Below are 19856 nucleotides of genomic sequence, written 5' to 3'. Positions count from 1 at the left end.
AAATTAAGTGAAGTAAAAGTGTAAAGTTATGTATGTGGACATACTTAAGCACCTCAAATTTGTACTTAAGTACAGTACTTTAGTAAATGTACTACACCACTGCCTACATTTCAAAGAAGTTTCATACACTTTTTCAAAGCTTGAAAACAACACATTAAAATACAAGTTGATTTCCAGCACCTGTAAGAGCCATTAAAAATACAACACTATATAGTAGAAACGTGTTGGCTTGATTTGTTTCCTGGAAATCGAACACTTATGTAATTTATTATTATCTATATTTTAAGGAACATAATGATAATGGGAAAAGAACCCCAAAAAAGATTGCCTTAATAGCCTTTACTGTGTCATAGTGTAATGATCTATATAAGAATGAGTTCTGAAATGGACAACAATACATTTATACAATGAACTCAAAGCAAAGCATTGAACAATAAACACATTCAGAACTTAATCAGGTGATGGATACAAACCATACGTCAAAAGTAGAATAAGCACACTCTCCTATGAAGAGCCGGGAAAGTCTCTGCTTTAAAGTCATACTTGAGAAACTTACAGTGTGTTTTCTACTTACACAAGCAGCCCAACGGCACATATACTCCGTAATCTTTGAAGACAAATATGTTACAAAAGTAAAAATGTACATTAATAGACTCATGCCAGGCATCGTTGAAAATGTTGCCAACCCAATTTGCAGCAGATTACTCTTCATAGATGCACAAAAAGTGAGGATTCTAAAGGTGCAAAGCAAAGTGAGCATTTTGTTTGCATGGACTAAACTCTGGCTTGTATCCCTCCGACATACAAGAACAAATTGGCTAAACAGAATGAAAGAACGATATGGCTAAACTGGGGAAGACAAAATCAGAGCAACTTGTTTTCTTGTTACCTGATTAAAAGGGTCAGAACAATCACAACAGACGTACTGTACAAATATATACAAGACTTGTGAAACATTAGGTGTCACCAACCTTATGAGCAGCAAATGCAAACTGTGGTTACTCAGCACTGCGGTCAAAAGCTTGTAAATCCAAAAACACATTTCCTCAATATCACTCAAATGAGCCATTATCTAAGCAAATGTGGATGGCATATTTACAACAATGATTGACAGTAGTCCACTCTGAATCATACCCGTAGCCTGCACCTGTTACATGCTGCTTATAAAGTAATGATTTCAAACTACTGAGCATAAAACTTGCAATATGGCTACAAAATCTGCAGGTCACACTGTCCAAAAACTGTTTGCATCCTCCAGTATGACTGTATTGGCTTACATGTCTTAATAGACACGTTAACATCCATTCAACTTAACAACAGTGGCTCATTTCTTCACCTGAACAACAATGTAAACCAAGGGGGTCACTCTAAGACATAGTGAAAACACACTCGCTTCCTTTTAAGGCAATAAGTCATTATTCATCAGGAGAAAACAGAAGAATGCCTCTTCCCGCACTCGTGTTTTCCTGCAGCTGTCCATAACAAACCCTGAATGGATGATTCAATCTAAACATGAACACAATGCAGTTTTATTTTGTTACTGTAACGACAGTAATCACACATAGGATGAGCTAAAATAAGATTTTAAAGACCACTGGCATTACATAATTCAAAACTAAAAAATCCTAATGATGGCATGCCACTTAACCACTTCTATAGACTTAAATTAAAACGTGCATATCTCAGAGATGGTATGAATACCGACAGCTGTAAACCCTTAAACAGCAGCAGAGGAGCTGCATGTTGAAAAGAAAGCTATGTGAGCATATGTGAAGGAAAATTCGAGGGGTTGAAGAATAAGGAGGTAGATGTACGTTATTTAAACTACAAATACTGGAGTCTGAGGCAGAGGTGTATTGGAAGTTAAAAAAAAATCTGTATGACAGCAGTCAATAAATGGAGGAAAAAATATTTTTGGTTAAAGAGGAGATCTGAAGTGAAATGCAAACATTGAGACCAATGTTTTTTTGGGATTAATGTCATGCTGGCCGTGGTCTGGGTGTATCAATCCTTGTGTGCTTCCGAGTCAAGGCCTGGGTTTTTCAAACATATATTCTGCATCTGTGTGTGCATTTTTGTTTTTAATCAGTCAGTCTCTGCTGGCTCAACAGCACAGCAATTCATGAATCCTCGTTTAGCTCCCGACTGTCTGTTCTGGCAATTTTCCGTGGAGGCGCCGTGTTCTCCCCCTCTCCTGGTTCCGGCTCTCGCTTCTTTGCTGTATTCTGATGAAGAAAGAAAGAAAGACATTTAACAAACCATGAACAACAACAGAGAGGATATCTACTGTTATAGAGAATGTTGTTAGCACCAACTTTCTCCAGCTTTACAAAACCTTTTACCTTTTTGTCCCATTGTTGGTGAAGATACCGCAATAGGATGTTTGTCTTCTCTGTGACTATGACTGAGGAGAGATAACAGACACTGATTACATCATGAGAGACCAGGTGAAGGTGCAGGAAAGTGAGAATGCAGTAAAAATCAGCTGTTCCCTTAGAGAGTATTCATTTATTTTTGTTGAGGAATGGCTACACAGAACTGAAGGTGATATCCGCTAATGGAACCCCTGAAACAGAGATCATTACAACATTGATCTGGAAGCATTTACAAAAATCAATGCACTTACTCTGCTCTGATGGATATTCCCGGGTTGGAAGATACACCGATGGTCGGCGGTTCTAAAACAATAGTGAGATCCAATATAAGTTGGCTAGAATTATCTCAGAGAAAAACAGTAGTACTACCATGTGATAAAATGTATTGAATTTCAAAACACAATGAACAAACAACATGATTGTATCACGGCATTTTGAGAGGAAATAATAAGACTTACTGATGCTTTACACACCGAGTCTGCATGGAACCTGCTGAAGTTATTTTTGTTGTAGACCGGCAGTCCCTTCAGGAAATCTGACTGTGAGCAGAAAGAAAAATATGAACATAAACAACTGTACTTAAGGACAGTTTAAAGGTAGTGGTACTTCACTCAAAGGTAAATATTGTCACACTGTTAAAATAACCCCCTCAGTCATTTTTTATCAAAATTGATTTATTTTTTTGCCTAAATCATCTCCTCATGACGCCGGCCACCTATGGTAAAATCGCCTACATCCTCTTGACTTAAGCGGATTTATTATGTCTAAGTCAAAATAAAATGTGACTTAGGCTGTTTTTTGAACATGCCTTTGTGACTTAAGCAAGATATGGTAACGCTTTATTTTGAAGGTGTCTACATAAGAGTGACATGAGCGTGTCATAAACATGACATGGGATGTGCCATGAACATTAATGACACTTTGAAGTAACATTAATGCTCATGATACTTGTCATGTCATGTTTCTGACAGGCTTGTGTGGCTCTTATGTAGACACCTTCAAAATAAAGTGTTACCATATCTTGCTTAAGTCACAAAGGCATGTTCTAAAAATTGCCTAAGTCATTTATTTCTCTTAAGTTACATAATTTACACACAGTGTTATTACTATGCCAATAGCCATCCTTTGTTACATCTTTTTTGAGTGAAATGATCAATAAATGTCACATGTTACACTTCTGGTGAAGTGTTTAGTGTTTCCTGCAAAACTTGAAAAAATGAGTTATGTGATTACTTTAACCGCGTGACGATATTGTCCTTTTAAACCTTTCACCGCTGCTTAGTAGTAGTTGTAGCTCTGCCCATTGTATTTTACTAGATAACATGGCAGTAATGTGGCATTAAGTGACAGAGTATTTACAGTAAGTCCTGCTTACAACCACGTAACGTTAAGCAACACGTCTATCGAAGCCGAGAAGGGCCACCTAAATAACACCTATATCTAAATGTCCAAGCAAAGAAGCAGCTGTGAACCTACCTTCTCCATTTCTGTCCGAGTCACGCTCTCCGTTTGTTAACTAAAGTGAAAACGAGCAGATGCTAGCGTTTTAGCTAGCTAGCTACTAAGCCTTGTTGTCTTTGTCGTAGCCAAGATACCGGTTTGTTTACCCGTTCGACAGCTTCTTACGACTACTATAAAAACATTAACTACGTGTGACTTCGATACGATCGCATCACGCCACTTCAGTCGGCTTGAAACTTCCACTCATGTAAAGGTAATAACAAAAAAAAACTGAAATTGGACGTCCTTTGGAAGCTAACTTGCTACTTGTTCACAACTCCATTTTTGTTGTTCGCCTGTTCGGGGGCGGCAACCTTCTGAGATTCAACGCACCCCATTGGCTAAGCAGTGAAGAGAGAGAAAAGGCAGTGCGCTGATTGGCTAGGAAGTGATTATGTAACAGACCTATCTCCCAATACGAGGGGGGCATGAAGCTCTGATGAAAACAACACAAGTACTTTCTGCATGCCCTCCTTCATGTACTTATTTATATACAGTCTATGTTCATGTACTGTACATAACGTATTCATGTATCTCTCAACTGCTGCTGCCACTCGCAGTTATGAGATGAGCCTCAGTAAAAATACAGATTTGACAAAAGAAGCTTTTTCCAGTAATATATATGCATATAGAAATAGTAAAAACATACAAAAAGCAACAATAAATAAACACCTGTGCAAAGCATAGCAGGGACAAAATTGTTTTTGTGTCTTTTTGTTCTACACCTAGGGATTGTAAACCTACGCCCAGAGGGGAGGAGCTGAAACTCTGTGTGCAATGGATGGGAACTGTCATTTAAAATTTAACCAGTAATGCGCTGTAATTGTTTTGTGTACAAGGTCTCCACGTTGAGCTGTGGCTCACCAATCAGTCTGGTAGACCACTTTACTATTTGGTTGACTGAGTTTTTATTTTTCAATGAGAGGTTGCCGTCGGGGTGTGTGCGTTACAGGGGCCAGTCTATACTACCCCTATGAATTTCATTGCCTTAAGTGTTATAGTGTGGCCACGGTACCAAATATGAAATTAGACTGCCACCACAGTGCCACCTACGGGCCGATCAATAAAAACTTAAAGGGTTATCCTCAGGAGGGCATTGACAATAGTTGTACCAAGTTTTGTATAATAATGCACAAACTATCCCTTTAATCCTCATACAGTGTCTGAAGGAGGACTCTTAACTGATATGTATAAGTTAGAAAAGGCAGGTAGCAATGGTGGAAAGTAACTATGTACATTTACTCAAGTACTGGACTTAAAGTAAAATTTTGAGGTACACATTTTATGTAACTTTATACTTCTACTCCACTACATTTTGAGACATATATTGTACTTTTTATTCCTCTACATTTAGCTGACAGCTTTACTTACTTTTCAGGTCAAGATTTAAAATGAAAAATATGATACATTTAAAATGATTACCCATTTTTATAAATTAAACCACTTAAAAGTTTATTAGGTAGTTAAAATGAGCAGAGTGGAGTCATTTCACAGTGTGGTATTAGTACTTTAACTGAAGTAAAGGATCTGAACACTTCTTCCACCACTGTCTTTTTTACTTCTTTACTTTTTTTTACATTTATTTTTCTTTCTTTATTTTAATACATTTTTATTTTTTTAAAAAACATTTTACATTTTTTTTTTCTAATTATTTTTTCTGCGTTTCTGCGCATGCGCGGCTTTCTCTGCATGCGCAGAAACGTAAAAAGCGCGCATGCGCAGAAGCGAAAACTGACGCGCATGCATTTAAATTAAATTAAATTAAAATTAAAAAATTAAAGAAAGACAAAAAATAAATGTAAAAAAAAAAGTAAAGAAGTAAAAAAGACAGTGGTGGAAGAAGTGTTCAGATCCTTTACTTCAGTAAAAGTACCAATACCACCAGTACCTCAAAATTTTACTTTAAGTCCAGTACTTGAGTAAATGTACATAGTTACTTTCCACCATTGCTACCTGCCTCTTCTAACTTATACATATCAGTTAAGAGTCCTCCTTCAGAAACTGTATGAGGATTAAAGGGATAGTTTGTGCATTATTATACAAAAAATTATACAAAAATTATTGTAAATGCCCTCCTGAGGATAACCCTTTAAGGTTTTACAGATTTGACAGCAAAGCAACACCTACTCTAGAACTCTAATTACTGACTTAATGTAAAATCTGATTTATAATGGGTTAATTATTTATAGGTTAAGTTTATTTTTAATGTATGTATAGTGTACGTTCAATGTATCTTTGAATGCTGCTACTGGATGCTTGAATTTCCCTAGGGATAAATAAAGTATCTATCTGATCTAACTACTAATCAGGTTGTTCATTAAAGCCTGTTTATTTGTTCATATACAATGCAGACATTACTTACTGTGTCTTGATGTCAAATGGTGTCTTATATTTATATATATATATATCATTTTTTTAATAACACTTCCACTGACTTTCATTATTTACCACTGGCTTTTTGTTGTCCATCTATTTTATTTTACTTATTACCTTTTAATCGTGTTTCTTGTCTGCACTGTATTGTTAGCTGATGCTGGATACCTGAATTTCTCCATGGGGATGAATAAAGTATCTATCTATCTATACAACTTGCAGCAATCTATAACTAAAAGAGTGTTCATATCAAAAACTAACTTTAAACTCATGCTGAACCAAATGGAAAATTCTGATTAAGTGGGAATCAAATACAAGAAAATAATACTTCTATAAAACATTTTCATGAATGAAAATTTCATGACTTTCATGAACAACATGTGTGAATTATTTGTTAGCCTTCAGTTGCATAAACTACAACTTTGTTATAATGTAGATGGCAGCAAGTTTGAAGGTCAAAACTTTGCCTTCTGAGACAACAAAGAGCAAACACTTTTTTTTGTTATGTCACATATACACGTACATTCTGCAGGGGTAGTTTTTATTTCCAAGTCAACTAGAATTTGTTTAACCATTTCAGAACAACTAAGATGACAACAATCTTTAAATAAACATTTTTGTCAAATTCAGTTACACAAGCAGAAGAAAGTCACATCTGATAACATTTAATGATTATGAACAAAACTTTTCAGATCAAAAATAACTGGATGAAACTATCAGGCTCCTTTTAACCCAAAGCAAATGCAACTTGTTTGACAAGGGTTGGTTTCCATCCTCCTGCCCATAATTAATAAGGTGGGAAAGCCAAACCCAACCCACACCCAGTATCACCAGTTAACCCAATACACAAGGTCTTTGCTGAGGACCCTGAGCCAGGGCTGCATCTCTGAGCCACTGTCTCTTTTCCAAAGTCTTGCAGGTTTTCCAACAGGGTCCTTCAGTGTGTGAGAGATTTCCGTCCCTTCAACATGCGCCGTAGAATCACCTCGATGCCGCTTTTTGTGCTGAGCCTCTTGATCCAGCCGTGCGTCCTCTTGCGTTTGAGGTTCTTAGGCTGATACTCTGTGCCTCTCTTCTTTGTCCGTACCTGCTGGTATTGCCACGGTAGCTGTTGGAACACTCCTGAACCCTCAGCTTGTGAAGACAGTGGCCCACATCTGGAAATTTGAGGTCCTACAGCTGCTCTGGGCAAAGTCCAGTTGCTGAATAATCGAAGGTGAGTGTTGCCAGATGCTGCAAGGTTCCCTGTGGGAATGCTGTTGACAGATCACAGATTAAAAACATTATTAACATATCTTATTATTTAATAAAATAAGATAGAACTTCATTAATCAGCAGGAAAAACTTGTGCCAAAACTTGCTAAAAGTTACAACAAATGCTTATAATACATCCGTACATACAAACAATGCTAACAGCAGTGTCTAACAAAATAATAAAATAAACATTTCATAAAAAGAGTTAACTACAATAGAAGAGTAATATTGGCAGTGCTATTGAAAAAGTAATACTGCACGTTATTAATTTAGTGTAGCTTTTTTATTTCGAACATGTGCGAGTAACACAACAAAGTAAACTGAAAAACAAACAAATCCAATGAGAAATATCAAAACAAAAATAGCAATAGTCAAAACAAAAGCTATAATGTGAACGCAAAATGTCCGAAAAGGAGTAGGATGAAGCATATGCTTATTTAAACCTACCCCTTCTCCACTACTCAATTAAAAAATGTTCCCCTAAACATACAAATTTACATAATACACATTTACAAAAAAATAGAAAATAAATAGATTAAATAAACAAATACAAATACATAAATAATTGATCATTTATGAAACCACCCTATTGTTAATGTGTTGTGTGTTAATGTTATTGAAAGTAATATTGCACAGGAGTTTTAGAGGTAAGGTGGTAATATTGCACATGAATTAAAAGTGGCATTGTATAATATATAATGTAATAATATCAACATTATGACACAATTACAACAAGCTGTAATGTGTGGAGCAGTCTTCTGCATGGATCCAATGCCTTGGGGTCCACTATCAACACAACGGTGAAATGTTTGTACAAATAGGAAAGAGCTTACTTAACTCACATTAGAAATGCTGTAACAATTAAAGCAAATACTGCCTACATACACCATAAAAACCGTCGTCATGATATGTTGATACGAACTCTTTTAAAGCTATAATACCCTCACCTAACCAAATATCATTCTAGGTAGCTACCGTTAGCTAACCTTAACTAGCCACGCTGCTTGGAAACATATCGCATGAAACTTATAGCAACTTATAGCATGAAAACAAACAAGCTCTGTTACCTGGTGAAACTGGTTATTCCACGCAGACGGGAAAAAGACGACCGTATAATGTTCATTTTTAGATATTTATACAGTTGACACACACATGAGAACAGTGAATGTCACAGGTCTGCCGGTCGGCCTGCGTATATAGAGCAAGATGATTGGCTCAGACTGTGCAGCCAATAGAAAGGCTTGTTGCTGGGAGACTTTTCTTTAGTGCCCTGTGGAACGTTTTTCAGGTTAAACGCTGAAAGCACGTATCACCCATGTTTGACGATGCATCCACGGAAACATCCATGCTTTCCCAAAAAAGTCGTTTACTGGCAACGGAAACAGTTCTAACTTGAGTGTTTGCCAGACAGAAAGAGACGTAGATACTAAACCAGGTAAGCAGTGAGATATGCAGCCCAACAAACGCTATGCCTGAAAGTTAAGGCTCAGGGTAAACAAGTATCATATACTTTACTATACCCCTATTCAAGCTTGAGCACACAAAGTTTTTTTTCCAGTAAATACCTTATTTACCATTGAAAAATTGACTGCCATCATCTCTGCACTATATACACAGTACAATATTTTTATAATTTAATTTATATGTGCAATACTCTGTGCAATGATTCGTATCCAAATGCTGACTCTCTGTCTACATGTAGGCTATATAATGTTCCTAAAGTATTTAGTTTTAATTGTTAATGCTTTTTATATTTTTACTTGTTTATATTGTAAATTGTTAATACTTAATTATATTTATAATGGCTTATTTGGCCATATTTCTACTCTATACTGCTGTTTACTATTTATTGTTTTATGCTATCCACTTTGCTGATGTCACACTTGAGAGTTCCCCGATGTGGGACTAATGAAGGAAATCGTAATCTTAATCGTAATCTTAAAAATGGACCAAACAGCAATAATATTGGAAACTGGAACTAAATTTAGGCATAGATAGCATTGTAGATTACAATAAATGTACTAATTGGGGTTTACTGTAGAAATTAATGAAAACAATATGTTAATCCTCTCAGTTGGTCATTGAAACACTCATGTGTATCATAACATTTAGTGTGCCTCACATCCTGTCATTGCCCTTGTAAGAATACACAGTGCATGGGGGAAAACCTTTTTTTTGCATGTGACACCAGCCCCTCTATGCCTCTGCAGGGATGTCCTCACACATATTTGATTTGATGGGTTATGTTTTGATATGTTTTGTTTTTTTTAATGAGCATGCTGATGAGAGACAATAAGTGTGTGCATAATATAAACTGAGGTTATTTGAATTATATGGCAATAGGTAGATTGTATATGAGAAGATAAGGTGTGAAAAAAATATAGGCTAGTGTTTTCGAGATAATGATTGCCATTCAATAATTCTGTCAAAACACCTGAAATAAACCTGTATATTATATGTGTTGTCATTTTAAGTGTCCTTTGGGCTCAATAATGAAAATGCCTTTTCCTACAATGTAATTTGTGTGCAGATTTGGAGGGCAACCTGTTAATTGGTCTAACCGGTGTCTGAACCATTTAATTACAACACTAATGTGTGCCATGCATAAACATAGAGCTGTAATTGTTGTTTACATTTGCCACCAAACATTAAGAAAGAACACAACCGTTGGTTCTCAGGCTCTCCGCCCCTGTAACGTCACTGCAGGCAGTTCCGTGACAGGCACCGGACTGTCCCAAACAGTACTGCCAATTTGTTGATGTGAGTTGAAGGGTAACACAGGGACAGAGCACATCTTCATCTAATTGGCTAAAGGTCATATCTGCCTTCAGTGACGCAGCAACTGCCATAACATGTTTTCAGGTGTCAGTTTATGATGATGATGTGAAGTTGATTTAAAGGTATAAAGTCTAAGATGTGGGATCACACATGACGACCTGATTGTATGTTTTTCTGTATGGAGAAAATTAGCTGCACTTTTTTTTTTTAAATCCTTGCTCTCACTCTCCTTGGTCGCAAGCACGCGCGCACTCCCGCGCATTTTGCTTTTCTGTCAGCCTTGGCAACAAGGAAACAAGCCTCTCCCATTGGCCTCCTCCGGATGTACAGCTGTCTTCTATTCGCTCTCCTGACTGCCACTCCGCAGCGAAAATGCCCGAACATTGCTGCTGCTGCTGCGGATACAAGGGCAGCAGGGCTGGGTAGGGTCTGGTGTAAGTGCGCAGTGGATGCTGAGGGAGAAAAAAACATTGTTTAGTATCATTATGGGTATTTTACTGAGATGCAATTGCCACACTTTTACGGATGCATGCTTTATCATCAGCCCAAGCCCCTCCGCGTTCTGTAATAGCACTCTAATGAGGCCAATAAGAGGCTTTTACTATTTTGCAGCATCTATAGCGTAGACAAATTGTTGCACCAAATGCTGCGTTTTCTCTGTTCAGTTTCGACGGCCCTCATCTGTCCGTGCAGATTTCTTATCACCCTTAATCATCAGTAATTCTGCAGGTAAGGAATCAATTTTTATTGCATTATGTTGTCTAATTAGCTAATGTTTATTGTGCAACACATAGACACCAGCATCAGTAAACAGCTGCACAGCGACTGCATGCATTTGTTATGTGACAGATCAAAATAATAGATCCATCAATAATATACATGCAGCAATTATGGCCCTCCGCACCAGACTGCAACATATTATTAATCCTATTTATTTGTGATGTGACGCTGTTAATTGGGCCTATGTGGCACCGTTGTAAAATGCCCCTTGCTGTGTATTTTCATGCGTAAACAATAGGCTGCTCAATGATGTATGTCAAATTATTGAAATGTATATCCTACTACTCCTGTTTATGGCTTTATATTCTGGCGTCATAGGTGTGTAGAACCATCTTAGCTATAGGTCAGTTGTGCATTAGGCCTTATTAACAGAAATAAGGTTATCATGGTCTAATTCTTGCAAATATGCGCGTTTGATGCGCATATATCACTGCACCGTACTGTATCGTGTGTTGTGGAAATAGAGCAGCACACTATGTCCCAAATGTGTGTTACTGTAAGACTTGGCAGACATATCGACCTACATATTCTGCAATGCAGACAAATAATTCACATGGATGAGTAACCTTCAGCATGTTTGACTTTAGGGTTTGTGTATCTCGGGTACTGGTCCACTCGCTCCCTGCAGCCATATTCAAATCCTGGTTGACCGCGTAGAATGATGTAGGTCACGAAGAGAAGCTCTGATTTGAAGGAGAGAGCTGCGGATCAGAGATGATGGAGTTATTTTTTTAAAAAGAGGTTTTGTATCTAAATCATCCAGACATAGATTATGTGACATTCTGCTGTTGTCAAAATTTGCTCGACCATTATCACAAATTCAAGGACTTTCCTCAGTGGACACCTTTACCTTATCATGAAACACTTGTAGCTGATGTGGCACAGGTGATCGGTTCGTAGTAAAATTACAGAGAAAATTGAGAGATATTGGATGGATTTCTGAGATGATAAAGAGATGCAGTGATGTGCTGATGCTTCATTTGGATGTTTATTGCAAGACTGACCTCTCAGTCAACATTCACTTGGCTCCAGGGTGTAACTGGATAGCACTTGATGCTCTGACCTTCAGACCATCCGACTACCAACAACAACACCACACACGTGCACAGACTCATGCACACATAAACCATTCTTTGCAGATATAGGGTGAGGAAAACCAGCTCATTTCCCCCCCATCACTGGAGTGCCAGATCGCTAAAGCATAATGCGTTAAAAATTGTTTTATTAATCTACCTTAACCAAGAGGTTGTTAAAGCATTTACTTTGATTCTGACCAAGAAACTATGACAAATGACCTGTTTGTTATGAATTTATTACAGCGATGGTGTATGAATAATGGATATATGTAGAATAAGAATCTGCATATGAAGTGGATTAAAAGTAATTAGACATTATTTGTTCCAATATATACATTTTATTGGACTTTAATCTGGAAAAAATATATACTAACAAAAACATGGATCCATGATAAAGATAAAATAACAAAAGAAAATCTCCACAAGTCACAGTTATGATTATATACTCACCACATTAAAGTGAATTTATAACTAGCCATTCGTTTCATTTAGTCTCTCAGCAATATCTCAAGATGTCAACATATTATACATTCTAATTAATTCAAGTAGGAACCATGATTGAAGCATAGGATTGAAGCCATGATCACAGCTGTATGTCGTATGCTGTGCCAGTGAATCCCAACTATTGGTAGCCTAGAATAAATACAGTAGTTCTGTAAGAGTGCAGGAAAAATAGTTTGAGTTTAAACCGGTAGCTCAAATACTTAGCTAAAAGTAATAAATGGTAGGCCTAATAGCAGAGAGTACTGAATCAACAGTTCAAATAATAAGCTAACAGTAATGGATAAAGGGTTGAGTTAGCTAGCTAAAAAATCTCAATAAACTGTTAAAATAGTTAGCTAGAAGTAATGGATAGAGGATTAAGATAGCTATCTTAAAGTAATACATGGTTGAAATAGCTGAAGGCACTGAATAAATAGGTCAAATAATAAGCTAAAAGTTATGGATAAAGGATTGAGATAGTTAGCTAAAAGTGATAAATGGTTTAAATAGCTGAAAGTATTGAATAGACAGTTACAATAATAAGCTAAAAGTAATGGATAATGGGTTGTGCTAGCTAGCTTAAAGTAATAAATGCTTGAAATAGCTGAAAAAATAGCTCAAATAAAGGGTTGCGATATAGCTAAGAATACATAATAAACTGTTACAACAATGAGCTAAAAGTAATAGATAAACAGTTGAAATTAGTAGCTAAACGTAATTGCTAAAGAGGTGAAATATCATGAAAGGTACTAACTAAAGTTTTAATAATCACTAAAAGGAACAGTTGAAATATTCAGCTTCACTACAAGTAGTAGTAGTAATAGTATTGTAGTAGTGGTAGTCAACCAACCAACCTAAATATAAACAGTTTAATTGTATACAAAAATGAACAGTGTCATCTCTTACATAATGAATAGTGTTATACATTTAGATCAACGTTGAGAATCGATGAAGGGATTCAAGAGTTCATCTGACAGGGCGGTGGGGGTCTCCTATTACATTGTGATATGCAGTAAGCAGTAATGTAAAATCTTCCCTGTCTGCAGTGACATATTGCACTCAGTTTCTGTAACCAGGAAACAAAAGCCTCACCATATCAATGCGACTTCTCCCACTCTGTTTCCTAGAGATAACCAGCCTGTGTGTATAAAACGTGACGACTAATGATACTTTATCTGCACAACTGCCAAAATATAATTTAGTCGTGCCTGGACCTGGGCAGGAAAACAAAGATAGTTTTGCACTGATCTGCACTGGAAGCACTATAGCCTGAAACACTGCTATCATACTGTTATGAGACATACAGTCCCCAAGCATGTACACAGTCAAGCCATATGACTGGTGTTTCTATTTATATATATCCTGCTTCTGACCATGTGAAAAGGAGGTGTTATTAATAGAAAACGTCTAGGATGACATGTGAAAGGTTAGTTGTCACTGACATTGAAACCGTAGCACGGCACAAGTATTGTTTTTACGTTGTCTGTTTATGAACTTGGAACTGAATTTTGTTTTTGCTTTTTCAGTCAGGTGAGTGTGTTAGTGTATCTTTACTAAGTCTGCTGGTGCTGCACCTACAATGGCTATGGTGTGTTGAATTTGCATAGCAGTTTGGAGCCTGTTGAACTGAAAGCAGGCTCGCTCTCTGTGTGTTTATTTCACTCAACACTGGATTACATTGTAACTAGGTTGCTAGGAAACAGCTTGGGTCCAGTGTTATAGTAACTAAGCTGACACATTTTTTTTCTCCTGTTGAACTGTTGACATTAAGGAATACATTAATAATGCACATGTTTGGGAGAAAAAAAATGAGTGGTGAAAAGCTAGAGAAGGGTCACAAAATTGACACTTTTTCCATTTTCCCCCATTTTTAATAATCTTTGTTTTATTATATTTCAAATTAAGCATCCGCTTGATGATTGTTGTATTTGTGTGATTGTTTTCCTCAGGGAGGCACCATGTTGACCAGCATCACTGAAGGGATTCTGTGCTGCCTGACTGGGAAGGCTGCCAGTCTGGTCTTGCCCCTGGAGTCCTCAGAACCCTCTGATGGTTTTGAGTTTGTGGAGGTGAAACCTGGGAGAGTTCTGCGAGTGCGGCACATCGTCCCCGAGCGTCAGCCGATTGTAACGGAAGAGCAGATTGCTGGGAAGGAAAAGACAGATAGTGATGATGGTGATGATGACTCTCCAGAGGATTACAACATCAGCAGTAGCGGCAGCAGTGTCCACTGCAAGAGGAAGATCACAGTCTACCGCAACGGCCAGCTTGTGATTGAGAATCTCGGTGACGTTTTGCACTCTGAGATCCTGCAGTGTCAGGACGGGGATCTGGAGCCTTGCAGCACAGTAGAGGTGGAACTGGCTGACTACAAAGAAATGCCCTCTTCTCCAGACCCTAACCCTGTTCCTCCTCTAGTTCCTCCTACCCCGGGGGAGCAGAAACCCGCCCCACCTCCTCGCCGCCGCCGTCGCAAGCCAAAGCGCACAGTGCAAATTGACTCAAAGAGGGTGATCTCAAGCTGCAAAGGGACACACTCGGACGTTGCGCTGTTCTTCGTGCACGGCGTCGGAGGTTCTCTGGACATTTGGGGAAGCCAACTGGATTTCTTCTCTCGATTGGGCTATGAGGTCATTGCACCCGACTTGGCGGGTCATGGAGCCAGCACTGCCCCGCAGATTGCAGCAGCTTATACTTTTTATGCTCTTGCAGAGGACCTTCGTGCCATCTTTAAGAGATATGCTCGTAAACGTAACATTCTCATTGGCCACTCATATGGGTGAGGATGTGTGACATGCTTTTGTTACAAATTATCTACCATTGATCTATCTAACTGTTGTTAACATGCTGAACCCATCTCATCTCTTCCAGAGTGTCATTTTGCACCTTCCTGGCCCATGAATATCCTGATCTGGTCCATAAGGTGGTGATGATCAATGGTGGGGGTCCCACAGCTCTGGAGCCCAGCCTCTGCTCCATCTTCCAGCTGCCATCTTGTGTCCTGCACTGTCTGTCACCCTGTCTGGCCTGGAGCTTCCTCAAGTAAGAATCTGCATTTGCATGGTGCCCAAATTGACACAAGAGATGCTGACACATCAAAGTACTTTCTCTTGTTGCTGACAAGAGGATATCACTTGTTGCTGTCTAAACATTTGAAATAGGAAATAGAAAACTTTAAAATAACTTATTTTCTTCTCTAACCTTCAGAGCTGGATTTGCCCGTCAGGGTGCCAAAGAAAAGCAGCTGTTGAAGCAGGGCAATGCCTTCAATGTGTCTCCGTTTGTCCTGCGAGCCATGATGAGTGGCCAGTACTGGCCCGAGGGGGATGAGGTCTACCATGCCGAGCTCACTGTGCCCATCCTTCTGGTTCATGGCATGTGTGATAAGTTTGTGCCCATGGATGAGGACCAGCGCATGGCAGAGGTAATGTACTTTCCAGACCGTCCTCACCCCCCAAACAGCTGCGTAGGTCATTTTTGCAAGCATCTTGTTACGCTCCATATTTGTGTTTGTTGTTTGCCGACCTCCAATGGCAGTAGTCATTCTGATGGGGAGAGAGAAGAAAATGAGGAGCTATAGTATAAAGAATGAGAAAAACCTCTTAGGGCGGGTGGGAGGGATGATTGATGGGTTGAACAACACAAAATCCTTAAAGACCCGAGTTTGTGTCCCACTCATGTCCCGGCATTGTTGCTTTATGTAACATCATTCAACATAGCGTAACAGTGTCATGATGTATTTTCCTAAACCTAACCAGCGTCATCTGATATTAAATGTGAAATGTCTTGTTTGTGATGTAGTGTAAATAGGGCTGGGCGATATGGACAAAAATTTATATCCCGATACATTTAGGCTGAAGGTCGATATATGATATATATTCCGATATTGTTATCGCAAAGTGAGAGCAAATGTTCAGTCAAAGTCAAAGCCAAATATGACATGTCACAAGTAGTTGTATTGAAACTGTTTAATTAAGGGAATATAAATACAGGACACCTTTTTTTTTCTTAAATCAAAGCTCCATAAAGTGCACATTTAGATAAAAAAAATGTCTTAAATTAAAAAAAAAAAAAAAACTAGAAGCCTATAGAAATAAAATAGTCCAATCTTTTTCTGAAATAAATATATTTATATGAGAAAAGAATAACGAACATTCCAAAAGAACTAAATATGACAAACCCTAGTAAGGGCAGCATTTATATATAAAGAAAGAAAAAAAATTGAACTATATCGATAAATGCGATATGATCGAATTCCACATCACATTTAAAAATATCTTGATATATTTTCTGTATCGATATATCGCCCAGCCCTAAGTGTAACCTATTGTAATGTTCTGTATTAATTTTGTCTTCTTTTCTAGATCCTTCTGTTTGCATTCCTTAAAGTCATCGAGGAGGGAAGCCACATGGTCATGATGGAGTGCCCTGACACTGTCAACACCCTCCTCCACGAATTCTTTCTGTGGGAGCCTGATATGTCCAAAAAAGACAGCCGCAAGACAGAGACAGCTCTCAGTGACACTCTCCACACGCTGAAAAGCAATAAGTCTGTGGACAAATAACCAACGAGGAGTCTAGTTTTAATACGGAACCAAGCAGAAGGCCTTTTGTGTCATGTGTTCTTAAGGCTGCTCCCAGGCTGAGAGCTGTTATAAACAGGGCCACATCTTAAGGATGAGGACGGCCACTGGTGCTCCAAGATAAAGCAGGACTTAGGCATGGTGCCGACTAGAGAACGATGGGAGGAATATAAAGATGAGAGGAATGGATGCAAATACACAGTCAGTTACCGCTTCGCTTTTTGATACCAGTTTGTGCTCCATCACGTCATGTGTGCAAATTGACACAAAACCTGAAGGACTATGTCCATTTGTGATTTGTGTGAGAATGTCTCTGGTGAAAAACTGACTATTACAAGATGCAAAAAGCATAAAATCCATAAAATGGTGTGAATTCCCTCACCTTGAATATTCTGTAAAGTACAGCAGAGCTTCCTTTCAATTTTACGAAATGATTATTAACTTATCATTGGGCCCATCTCACATCTGCTTTTCAGTGGGAAACTGGCTGAATGATGTGTAGTGAATTGAAGAAATACAGATCTGATTTGCCAGAATGATGATGACAGCTTATAATTAAGTTGAAATGCTGGTAAGAATAGTTTATTTCTAAATACTGACTGGATAGAAGCGTGACATGGGTTCAAGTAAATATATACCGATGTTCATGCAAAATGTAATTAATAACTGCACCACATGCATACATAAATTACATTATGCCAGAAGAAGAAACTTAACTAAAAATTTAATTGTTCACCTGCATCCAGCCACCTATTAACCACATCCATGCAATGTGCAGTGTACACCATCTCAAACATGAAGACTGACAGCTATTGTCAATAAAATTGGCTCATCAATTTCCAAATAAACAGCAATATATTTTTTCATGTATTGAATTCTAATATAAAAACTAAATCCGAAAAAGCTATGTGCATCTGTGTTAAGCACAATGTAACCAATTCATCGAATCATAGTTGCATGAAGATTAAGTAATATTCAATAAGAGATTTATGTGAACTGGTTGCTAAAACAAATGTAAACAAACACGGATGCCAAAAGGTTCTCCTCCTTTATTCTAGCAGCCATTTCTGCAATAGTATATAATATCCTAAGGATACAAAATACCGAGGCCCTGCATGAGTTCAGAATATGAAAAGTATGAGGGTTGTGTCAGACAGTTGCAATATATTCTAATATTGAAAAATTCCCTGTGCACTTCTCTCTAATCAAATAAGTGTTCTTTTTAATGTGTAATTATTATTTTTGCCTTTATTTTTTGAAAAAACAGCAACTGCCATAACAAATCGTGGTTGTACTGACTGCTTTAAGCTGCTGAGTGTGTTCCTCCAGTACTACTCTCCAGTCTATCCTATTATCTAATAGTGTCTCACGGAAACAATGAGTGAAATATTATGCTCACTGAAAGACATTCATTCATGGGTGCTGCTTTGTCTCATAGTGGGACAGTAAGGTGCGAATAAAAGCACAGTCTAATATGCTCCCTGACAGTGCGTATCTGTTGAGATTATACAGTTCTGAGAAACAAAAGCTGTTAGGTGATTTGAAAAAAAAAAATAAAACAACTATGAGTCAGCCAAAGGAGAAAGTCCCCTTAAAAGAGGGATGTTTGTACTGACCATGCTGGTCTGTTATATATGCATTTTGACAGGATGCTGATGCAACATGACTGGTCTTATGCAACGGGAACAAAGCAGAGAGTGGAAATAAGATGACTCGCCACTGGCATCTCAAAAACATGATATATTCTCTATGGAATTTCCAAAAACCAACAAGTGCTGCTGATGCAATGTACTGTATGTCTCCTTTTGGTGTGAAAGGTCAGTAAAACCGTTTGGACTACAGGGTGCACATGTACTTCCTCTTATGCTAAAAGTGTGCATATACAAATTGTCAGTGCTCATATGTGCTATATCTTTTTGTGGTTAACAAAAAAAATGTGTTAATGTTGTTGTTGCATTTATTCATGGGAATCATAATATATGCACTGCCTGAATGTAGATGCATATAACATTATATAGCCTATCGAAACAGTTGGATTCAGTGTATGAATGTGCCTTTCCTGGCATGAAATAAAAACTGATGTTCACAGTCTACAGGTGACTTTGCTTGTTTGTTTGTTTGTTTGTTTGTAGTCTGATTTCCTTCATCAAGTTGTGGATGTAACAGCACACAATGAATATTTTCAGATTAACTTCTAATTTAATCAATTCAACAAAGGTGACAACATTGTTAGCACTATTTTTCAATATTTAAATTTAAAAAAAAGCTTGTATCTCTTTCTTAAATTTGTAATAATGTCTAATATTTAATGTATGTAGCTTCAGTTTTGATCAATGTCAATGTGATACCAAAATTACATTTTAGACTAATAACCTTGTGATCAGTATAAATACAAACACAACTAATACATTACTCATATACAGTCATGGAAAAAATTATTAGACCACCCTTGTTTGGTTTTGATAATGATTTTGGTTATAATCAAGAAAACCATGGAAAATGGCTAGATATTAGCTCTTAAATTAAGCTCTTATGAGCTATTTTTGTTGTTATAATTATATTTGTCCAAAAAGATGTACCTTTAGTGGTACCATGCATTAAAATAAACAATAAAGTGAAGAAAACAAGGGGTGTTCTAATATTTTTTCCATGAC

At 37.6% G+C, this 19856-nt stretch overlaps 3 protein-coding genes across 4 annotated transcripts; 1 reads left to right on the top strand and 2 right to left on the bottom strand.

Annotated features, from left to right (window-relative positions):
- Nucleotides 1–505: 505 nt before the first annotated feature.
- LOC131980360 (DET1- and DDB1-associated protein 1-like) lies at nucleotides 506–4183 on the bottom strand. Its single transcript, XM_059344591.1, has 5 exons — nucleotides 3852–4183; nucleotides 2834–2914; nucleotides 2627–2678; nucleotides 2343–2404; nucleotides 506–2225 (listed from the first exon to the last, which is right to left on the bottom strand). The coding sequence occupies exons 1-5, from the start codon at nucleotides 3858–3860 to the stop codon at nucleotides 2121–2123; spliced, it is 309 nt and encodes a 102-aa protein (XP_059200574.1). The 5' UTR covers nucleotides 3861–4183; the 3' UTR covers nucleotides 506–2120.
- A 2679-nt stretch (nucleotides 4184–6862) lies between these two features.
- Nucleotides 6863–8730, bottom strand: mrpl34 (mitochondrial ribosomal protein L34). Its single transcript, XM_059345135.1, has 2 exons — nucleotides 8570–8730; nucleotides 6863–7504 (listed from the first exon to the last, which is right to left on the bottom strand). Exons 1-2 carry the CDS (start codon nucleotides 8623–8625, stop codon nucleotides 7186–7188), a joined length of 375 nt encoding a protein of 124 aa, XP_059201118.1. The 5' UTR covers nucleotides 8626–8730; the 3' UTR covers nucleotides 6863–7185.
- Nucleotides 8731–8807: 77 nt separating this feature from the next.
- On the top strand, nucleotides 8808–19295 carry LOC131980828 (protein ABHD8-like). 2 transcript variants are annotated; one of them, XM_059345134.1, is made up of 5 exons: nucleotides 8808–8937; nucleotides 14569–15398; nucleotides 15491–15661; nucleotides 15827–16043; nucleotides 16984–19295. In XM_059345134.1, exons 2-5 carry the CDS (start codon nucleotides 14578–14580, stop codon nucleotides 17182–17184), a joined length of 1410 nt encoding a protein of 469 aa, XP_059201117.1. In that variant the 5' UTR covers nucleotides 8808–8937; nucleotides 14569–14577; the 3' UTR covers nucleotides 17185–19295. The 2 variants fall into 2 exon arrangements, with proteins under 2 accessions (XP_059201117.1, XP_059201116.1); XM_059345133.1 differs by lacking the exon at nucleotides 8808–8937 and adding an exon at nucleotides 10380–11009.
- Nucleotides 19296–19856: the final 561 nt, after the last annotated feature.

The sequence above is a fragment of the Centropristis striata genome, chromosome 11 (genome assembly GCF_030273125.1).
Source record: "Centropristis striata isolate RG_2023a ecotype Rhode Island chromosome 11, C.striata_1.0, whole genome shotgun sequence".
NCBI classification, from domain to species: domain Eukaryota; kingdom Metazoa; phylum Chordata; class Actinopteri; order Perciformes; family Serranidae; genus Centropristis; species Centropristis striata.
The sequence above is the reverse complement of the archived record's forward strand: the minus strand, read 5'-3'. Positions and strand labels throughout refer to the sequence as shown.

Excerpts from the sequence above, each read along its gene's own strand:
- mrpl34 (XM_059345135.1), bottom strand. The coding sequence starts at position 8,625 with ATGAACATTATACGGTCGTCTTTTTCCCGTCTGCGTGGAATAACCAGT. Across the intron at positions 7,505-8,569 it reads GGAATAACCAGTTTCACCAG|CATTCCCACAGGGAACCTTG; the intron begins GTAACAGAGCTT and ends ATCTGTCAACAG.
- LOC131980360 (XM_059344591.1), bottom strand. Across the intron at positions 2,679-2,833 it reads ACTCGGTGTGTAAAGCATCA|AACCGCCGACCATCGGTGTA; the intron begins GTAAGTCTTATT and ends CTATTGTTTTAG. Across the intron at positions 2,405-2,626 it reads GGAATATCCATCAGAGCAGA|TCATAGTCACAGAGAAGACA; the intron begins GTAAGTGCATTG and ends ATCTCTCCTCAG.
- LOC131980828 (XM_059345134.1), top strand. The coding sequence starts at position 14,578 with ATGTTGACCAGCATCACTGAAGGGATTCTGTGCTGCCTGACTGGGAAG. Across the intron at positions 15,399-15,490 it reads CTCATTGGCCACTCATATGG|AGTGTCATTTTGCACCTTCC; the intron begins GTGAGGATGTGT and ends CATCTCTTCCAG. Across the intron at positions 16,044-16,983 it reads AGGACCAGCGCATGGCAGAG|ATCCTTCTGTTTGCATTCCT; the intron begins GTAATGTACTTT and ends CTTCTTTTCTAG.